Below are 9,460 nucleotides of genomic sequence, written 5' to 3' on the forward strand. Positions count from 1 at the left end.
TACACTTAACCAAATATTTTTAAAAATAATTCTTATCTTTTGTTGTACACTGTACAAAATTTTTTTGCATTTGTTTTAACATACCTTTTGTATTCTCAGGAACATCTTCACACTGCAGGCCACGACGAAGTTTCAAAAGCTGCCAACATTTCATGTTTATAAGGTTTAATACCTTCGTTATCTCATTTTTCTTTTCTTGTCATCGATATTGTCATTAGCTCTTTGAACTAGTTCTTAAATTTGAATTTTTTTTTTTCATGAAACTGTCCAAAATGTGGAAGTCATTGAGGTACTGTAACCATGTAAATAGAGATATGAAAAATTTAGAAACATTTACGGAAAAAAACACACTTCTGCAAAACAACAGTTGATTATTTGCAAAGAAACCACTCTCTCCTAATTCCCGAAGAGGGTACTTACAGTAGAAGGTTGACCAGAGCCCATTGTTCGCATCGGGAATACCCCTTGACCAGCACAAGTTCTTGGTATGTGGGACAGGTGGTCGGATAGGATTTACGAGTATCACTGAGTGGAATAATCCCTTTAGCTCTCTTAATTCGTGCAGCAGCACTAATTGCCTAAAGGCCAGAAGTGTGAACAGTGTGTACTGAGTCTCCCTAATCTGTTCGTTATATGAAATTTTTTTTCGCTCAACCGAAACTATTTTAAGTTCGTTAAACAGAGGTCCGACTGAGTAATCTAAAATTCCAAAAATGGTTATAAAGTTTTATATAGATAATATCTTAACAATAGACAGTGAAAAATGCAAATTTAGTTAACTTTAAGCGTATGTATTTGAATAATGGTTAAACATGTGAAAAAAAAAATTACTGAATATTTCAAATTTCAAAATGTACTGCATGCAAATGTCATACGCTGTTAAAAAAGGTGCCGGTACGCCGTACCGTTGCATACCTTCACAAAAAAAGCCCTGTATATATATATATATTAGCATTAGTAGAGGCATATGATGCAAGAGAGCAAGCTTATATAGCATCAGCCAAAAAAAAAAAAAACACCTTCCCATTTCACCCATCCATTCACTCCAAGAGTTTGTCTAGTTCAGCCGTGAATTTATTTAAACTGTTAACTTTCAAAATGACAGATGGAAGTTTGTTCCAGCAATCAACCGCCTGCTAGCTAAAGGCATATTTCCCCACATCTATTCTACAATTGTCTTCCCTCAGTTTGAATTTATTCCCACTCGGGTGCGGAATCTGAGCAAGAGGAACAATCCCATCAGCATTGAGCTTGCTTAAACCATTCAAGGCCTTATTCACCTCAATCAGATCGCCTCGCAGGGCTGACCAGGCTCGCTGGGTGGGTAAAGTGCCTGCCTGGCAACCCAGAGGTCGTGGGTTCAAATCCCTCCTCGGGCTTGGATCAGAGTAGAAAATGCAAAAACTTTGGGAGGTGCATTATGGCCACAGAAGCTGATGCACTAGCAAAACAAACAAACAAACAAAACCTCGCAGGTGCCTAGTTTCCAGCCTCTATAATTTGCAGAACTTAAGCCTTTCTTAGTAACAGCAACCCTTTGTTCCACTTACTAATGTTGTTGCCCTTCTCTGTACTTGTTCCAGCAGCTCTACATCTTTCATAAAATGAGACCTCCAGACCTGTATGCGGTACTCAAAGTGTAGCCTGACCATTGCCTTATACAAGGGGATAATCACTTCCTTATTCCTGCTAGCAAAATTTCTATATATCATTGAGAAGACCCCATAAGCTACTTTTGCAGCCTGTCTGCACTGCTGAGAAAACTTCATATCTGACTGCACAATTACCCCCCAGGTCTTTCTCATTTTCCACTTCCTGAGTTCAGTAACACACAGTTGGTATGTTACTCTGGGGTTACTGCTACCAATATGCAGCACTTTCCATTTGTTAATGTTAAACTTCATTTGCGACCTCTCAGCCCATCTGCTCAACTTTTCCAGACCCTGTTTGCAGAAGCGTACCATCCTTACTGTCATTAATTACCCTACCAACTTTTGTATTGTCTGTAAACTTGGGCATTAAGCCTGATATACCTTCATCAATATCATTGATAAATACAGAAAACAACAATTGGCCCAACACGGACCCTTGGAGGATACCACTAATAACATTAGTCCACAAAGTGCAGTGTCCATTTATTACCACTCTGTCTTTTCCCACTCAGCCAACCCTTTATCCACAGCAGAAACTTGCCCTTAATGCCCATACTGCTGCAACTTGTACAGTAGTCTTCCATGTGCAACAGTATCAAAAGCTTTCCTAAAATCCAAGTACAATGGTACCTCACTATACGTCCTTAATCTGTTCCAGATCCTTGGACTTATACCAAACAGGACGTATACCAAACGAATTTTTCCCATAAGAAATAAAGGGAAAATGATTAATCCGTTCCCATGACAAAAAATCCTATTGTTATTGGCATATTATACATTGATGGGGTTGTATAAAATAATTTAAACACTGCTTAATACTAAAATACATAAATATAAAACCAATTAGATGAAATAAATGAAAATTTAACAAACTTTAATTTTATCTTTTCTGTCTCTTTTCCCTACTTGGACCTGGTTGAGGATCACTAGGTTTGATGTTTACTAAAAATCTGTACAAAGAACTTTGCTTCTGCCTTCTCCTCAGGATGTTTCGGAAATGTGACATTGTCTGGTCATTCCAGACAATGCTATTACGGCTTGTTTTGGCTTTGTTGGGGTGGTACTTCTCTGCAAAGTTTTTGACATCCATCCATTTGGCAAAGATTTCCTTGATTAATGAAGTAGGGGCTTCCTCTATCTCCTCCTCCTCCGAGCCTGAAGAGAGTGTATCCATCTTAGTCTTTTGCTCCTCCTTCTCAAGTTCCTGCAGCTCCTCAGTGGTCAGCTCTTCCCTGTGCCCCTCCACATCACCATCACTCACATCCAGACCCACGGACCTGCCCAGAGAGAATATCCTCCACTATAGGCACAGCCTCAAAGTCCCTTTCAGTCACTGCTTCTGGCCACAAATTCCTCCAAGCAGAGTTCATTGTTCTGTAGGAAACTTCCTGCCAGGCTTTGTCAATGAGAGATATGCAATGGACGATTTTAAAGTGATCTTTCCAAAACTCTCTCAGGGTTAATTCTGTGTCAGAGGTCACTTCAAAGCACCTCTGGAATAGTGCTTTAGTGTAGAGTTTCTTGAAATTACTGATGACCTGCTGGTCCATGGGCTGAATGAGAGGAGTCGTGTTAGGGGGGGGGAACTTTACAGTGATGAAGTCAAACTCTGGCAGCACATAGTCCTGCAAGCTTGGAGGGTGAGCTGGAGCATTGTCCATTATGAGGAGAGCCTTCAGAGGCAGGTTTTTCTCCTCTAAATAACTTTTTACACTTGGTTCAAACATAACATTAAACCAGTCGCTCAAATATTCTCTGGTTACCCAAGCCTTGCTGTTTGACCTCCACATCATCAAATTGTAGCAGGTTACTTAATGATTTTGTAATAACTGAGAGCAAAGTGGAGGAGAAATTGTTAAAGTTAAACATAAGAAAAGCACCTGGGGTGGATGGGATCTATCCAGTTATATTAAAGGAGGCGGCAAAGCAACTAAGCAAACCCATAGCCATAATTATGAGAGCATCCTTGGACTAAGGGGAGGTTCCCACGGTTGGAGATGTGCAAATGTATCCCCAATTCACAAAGGGGGATCGAAGGGTGACACGAGTAATTACAGACCAGTTAATTTAACTTCTGTTCTTGGTAAACTAATGGAGTCACTGGTTAAAGATGTATTGCAGGATCATCTAGACAAGACTTCAGCAATAATTCAGACACAGGATGGGTTTGTTAAGGGAAAGTCTTGTCTGACCAGTGTGATTAGTTATTATGATGTGGTTACAAAGGAACTGGATGCAAAAAATAATTTTGATATCATATGCTTGAATTTCAGGAAAGCTTTTGACATTGTTGCGCATGGAAGACTATTGTACAAATTGGAGCAGAATGGTATTAAGGGTAAGTTGCTACAATGGATAAAAGGATGGTTAAGTGGGAGAAGACAGAGGGTGGTAATCAATAGGTGCTGCTCTTCGTGGACTAATGTTATTAGTGGAGTCCCACAGGGTTCGGTGTTGGGTCCACTGTTGTTTTGTATATTTATCAATGATATTGATGAAGGTATATCAGGCTTAGTGTCGAAGTTTGCAGGTGATACAAAGGTTGGCAGGGTTGTTAATGACAGTAATGGCAGTGTGCTACTGCAACAGGATCTAGATAATTTGGGCAGATGGGCTAAGAAGTGGCAACTGAAGTTTAACCTTGACAAATGCAAAGTACTGCATATGGGTAGAAGTGACCCGAGACAAAAGTACCAACTGTGTGGTACTACACTTAAGGTGGTAGAAACGAAAAAGACCTGGGAGTAATTGTGCAGTCAGATATGAAGTTTTCTGAGCAATGCAGACAGGCTGCCAGGGCAGATCATGGGGTTTTGTCAATGATATATAGGAATTTTGCTAGCAGGGAAAAGGAGGTGATTGTCCCTTTGTATAAGGCAATGGTCAGGCCACGCCTTGAGTACTGTGTACAGGTCTGGAGGCCTCATTTTAGGAAGGATGTCGATTTGCTTGAGCGTGTACAGAGAAGGGCAACAAAATTTGTGAGGGGAATGAAGGGATCTTCCTGCCAAGAGAGGCTTAAGTTCTGCAAATTGCAGTGGCTGGAGACTAGGCACCTGCGCAGTGATCTGATTGAGGTGTATAAGGCCTTGAATGGGTTGAACACGCTGAATTCTGATGGGATCCTTCCACTTGTTCAGATTACGAACCTAAGGGAGCATAAATTCAAAGAAAAGACAGATGTAGAATAGATTGTGCGGAAATTTGCCTTTAGCCAGCGGGTGGTTAATTGCTGGAACAAACTTCCATCTGTTGTTGTTGTTGTTGTTGTTGTTGATAGGTTGAATAAATTTAAGGAGGAATTGGACAGGCATTTGGAGGGAATAGTGTGATTTTTTTTTTTTTTTGGCTGATGCTGTATGAGCTCATACACTTGCTTTCTTGCGTCACATGCCACTACTACATCACAGGTAACTGAGTTTTCTGCACATTGTTTCTTAAAGGCCCTCGGGTTTTCAGAGTGGTAGGTCAGTAGAGGCTTTAGTTTGCAATCCCCACTTGCATTGCCACAGAACAAGAGAGTTAGCCTGTTCTTCATTGGCTTGTGCCCTGGCAATGCCTTCTCCTCTTGTGTAATATAGGTCCTGTTAGGCATTTTCTTCCAAAATAGGCCTGTTTCGTCACAATTAAAAACTTGTTGGGGAACAAACCCTCAGCCTCCACAAATTCCCCAAACTCTGTAACAAAATCATTGGTGGCATCTTTATCAGCACTTGCTCCCTCTCCATGCCTCACAACACTGTGAATGCCAGTCCGCTTCTTAAAATTATCAAACCAGCCATGGGTGGCTTTAAACACTTCACTTTCTTGGCTCGTCCCTGCCTTGTTTTTAAAAAGATCAGCATGCATCAATTTGGCCTTTTCACAAATCATTGCCTCCGATACGCTATCGCCGGCACACTGTTTTTCTGTTATCCAGATCAAAAGCAATTTCTCAACATGCTCTAATGTCCCTGATCTTTGTTTGGTAATCGATTTCACCCCTTTCGCAATGTTAGCAGATTTAATAACGTCTTTGTTTTTCATAATCGTAGATACTGTCGTTCTCGGTATACGGTATGCAGCAGCCAAGTCCCAGATACGCATGCCACCTTCATACTTTTCAACAATCTCTTTTTTCACCTCCATGGTGATCCTAATCATTTTCTTCATTGCTTGGTTCTTCTCATTAACTTTCTTAGAACTCATGGTTAATGAATTTACAAAAAATTTACGCAAAAAAACACAAAATCACGTGAATCCATGCAACCGTTGCACCCAATAGTTAAGGGGTATGGTGGACCCAAGACGTCAGATTAACAGTGCAGCTATGAGCATTATTTATAAACATGAAAACAAGATTAAAAAACACAACTTTTCAAAATGCAGCTGCTCGCTAATAATGGTATCCACTAACTTGTATGTTTTGGTAATTTCTTCAATAGTGATACAACTTTTCTCGTGTTGAGTTTTTCCACTGCTGCCATGGCTTCTGTTGTCATTAGTATTAGTAATGGCCATATGGTGCAAGAAAGCCTAAGGTTTATGTTGCACCAGCCAAAAAAATAAAATAATAAAATAAATAAATATAATAAGAGAAAAGGTAGTAGACAACTTGCGCATTTCCCTCCTCCCCTAGCTGACCTTTGAATTTCTCCAGACTGTCAGCCTCTACCACCCATGTAGGTAACTTATTCCAGTAATTTATAAAACTGGCTAAAATAAAACTTCCTGCAATCCAATCTATACATCTCTCCCTGTAACTTGAATTTATGGTCCCTAGTTCTAGGATCATTTATAACCGTGAAAATTGCATCCTCATTCATTTTACTATTGCCTGCAGGGAAAGCACATTACGACATTATGCACTCTCCGTGGTCAAGAAGAATTCTCAGAACTTGAGTAACATTCTTAAATTTATTTATCCACTTATAGACTTGTTGTTGACATGCACAATCCACCATGCTGATCCAACATTCAGCAATAAATTTCAGTACGTTTTTTTTTTTTTTTTTTTTGGCATTCAAAAATTGCACCTTGGTGTATATCTGCAAGGGTCCCACCATACTGAAAATTGACTTACTAAATAACATCAGCAGATGGTACCATGTAGGTACTCAGTGTTCCAGCAGACTTGATTAATAATCTGAAATTTTAACTGAATATGGGTCCGACATAACATTTTTTTTTTTTTTTGTATTTTTGTATTTTTGTTGGTTTTGTGGTTTTCATCTGGATAACCTTTGTGATTTAGAGTTATGTTAGCAGTTACTAATCGTGCCAACTCATCTCAGATGTTCTTCCTGAAAATGTACTGAAGGTTATAGCAGGATGAGAAGATATGGTTTGAAATCTTCACATTAGTAGTAGTGGCATGTGATGCAAGAAAGCAAGTGTATGAGCTTATGCAGCATCAGCCAAAAAAAAAAAAAGTCACACCATTCCCTCCAAATGCCTGTCCAGTTTCTCCTTAAATTTATTCAACCTATCAACTTCCACAACGACAGATGGAAGTTTGTTCCAGCAATTAACCACCCGCTGGCTAAAGGCAAATTTCTGCACATCTATTCTACATCTGTCTTTTCTTAATTTGAATTTATGCCCCCTTAGGTTCGTAATCTGAACAAGTGGAAGGATCCCATCAGAATTCTGCGTGCTCAACCCATTGTTTTACTATGCTTTCCCAAAAACTCTCTTTTTTGTTATTTTCTTTTAGCAAGTGTTGGTATTTTGCTTAACATTGGTGCAGTGTAGGTGTTTAATGGTATTTCAGGCAGCAGTTGCACCTTATCTTTTCAGGATCCATGAGTGAGTACTGGCTCTTGCTTGTTAATTTTAGTTTTGTAGTTTCTTTATTTTATATTAATTGCTTGGTTTCAGGGAACACGTTCAAAATGTATTCCATTTGGACGTATGTTAATAATTGTTGTAATAAAATTAATCGCCCCATTTAGCAGCATTGTGTATTATGTGGTATAAAAATGTTTAATTTGAGACATTTAACATTTTTGGAGATAGATGGGAATATTTTTATAGTATTTGGGATGGGGTTGGGTGACCATTACCTCCTTGCTGACAGATTAATTATACTTCAGTTGCCATAATAAAATAAAACATGTTACCAATCGTCGTTAAACTCTGAAAATATAGCAAGCCTTGTTTGCCGTATTTTCTGTAATACATATATTGTTTACAATTAGGTATATTTGATTATAAATGTAAATATAATTATGTTATCCTTGCAGAATCTGAACAAGCTAAACTTGGAATAGACCAGGTACCATGCCAAAATCACTGTTCCTTAAAGTGACTCTCAACAGAAGCTTGTGTTTGGAATAATAGTGGACCAAGACCTTTTTTTCTCATTTCTAGTCATTATAAGTGCAAGCAAAAATAACAGTTTCAGAGGATATTCTTAACTTGTGAAAACTCAGTAAGGTTGTATATTTTTTTATTTGTTATTAAGTTGTCCATTATTTTTCAGTTTTGTTTTTGTATTTTTTTTTTTTATTTTTTTTTAAAACTTAACAAAACATACTGAACAAAGACTAAGAATATGCATTTGAATATTCAGCAGAGTTTAGATATGGCTTGTTAACAGTTGTTATGTCACTAATTTCTTCATTCCCTTTTCCTTCTAATTATAATTATTCATTGTAAAATAAAAGTGAGCCATTTTAAAACTGCATACAAAAAATTTGCCATTATTAATGGAAACGCAAAATTTTTTTACTGGACCACTTGGGAAATCTGTATAGGTATATGTTGTGATGTATTACATAACTAAAATTGAATATAGAATGTAGTTGCTATTTTTGTTAATATAGCATAAACAAGTCAGTAATTCTATTGTTATTAAATGAAGGGGAACCTATTTAAATTTTAAAAATGGTGTCACTGCTCATTATTAACATTTTCTAATGATTTTTATAACTCTATATACATGTTCTAGATGTGGATGGTATTAAAAACTAACAATTTTATTAAATGCTGACTTCTGAATGAAAAGATTTACCATCACGATTTTATTTTTTGCTGAAACTTGAGATTTATAGGGCTGTAAGGCCTCAAACTACGAAATATTAAACTGACTGAAGTTTGTATAAACAGCATTATTATACATCTCGTTATGAAATTCTTCATGGGTTCTCTCTCTCTCTCTCTTATACTTCAAATAAGTAATGCTTCTTCAACAGAGAAGCATAGTATTACTTATTCTCAGTTGAGTATCACCACCTAGACAGCCATTTTGAGGTTGGTTGATGCCTCACTGGTGGGTAGGGAGGTAGATGGGTAATAAGTAATATACTTCTCTGTTGTGGAAGCATTACTTGTTTTAAATGAGACAGGCAACTTGTGAAGAATTTCACAGTACGAGACGTATAATGATGCTTTTTATACAGACTTGTTTTAACTACTTACAGAACTGATGCTTATGCACTTAACTTGTACGTCAATTGAATTTTTTTTGTTCTTTATGTATTTATTATTATTTTTTTTTATGAAACTCCAAAGACAAAAAGTATTAGAACCTACAGTACTTAGTCTCATGCATGGGTTGAAAGCTGAGAAGACAAAATGCTTGCTTGAGGCTTTATGGCCCTAGTAATCTAAGAGTTTGAGCATAACCTTATGGCATCTCTCATATTATGTAAATACTTTGGGTACCTACTTGCTCACAGATGAGGGAATCAACCAACCTTGAAACGGGTGTCTGGATGGTTGTACTCAATCGAGAATAAGAATAATAGACTTCTCTATCAGGAAAGTATTACTCATTTGACTTGTAAGGGAGAGGCAACTCGTGAAGGATTTCACAATATGGGATG

General features: G+C 37.8%; 1 protein-coding gene across 1 annotated transcript in view; it reads left to right on the forward strand.

The window, feature by feature from the left end:
- Positions 1-7,997, forward strand: part of LOC150077781 (uncharacterized) — a 41,701-nt gene extending 33,704 nt beyond the window's left edge. The window contains exon 4 of the mRNA XM_090384948.1: positions 7,877-7,997. Within this exon, the coding sequence (XP_090241074.1) occupies positions 7,877-7,941 (65 nt within the window). The 3' untranslated portion in view covers positions 7,942-7,997. The remainder of the gene's footprint in view (positions 1-7,876) is intronic.
- Positions 7,998-9,460: the final 1,463 nt, after the last annotated feature.

This window comes from Mastigoproctus giganteus, chromosome 11 (genome assembly GCF_048544385.1).
Source record: "Mastigoproctus giganteus isolate SK-2022 chromosome 11, ASM4854438v1, whole genome shotgun sequence".
NCBI classification, from domain to species: Eukaryota; Metazoa; Arthropoda; class Arachnida; order Uropygi; family Thelyphonidae; genus Mastigoproctus; species Mastigoproctus giganteus.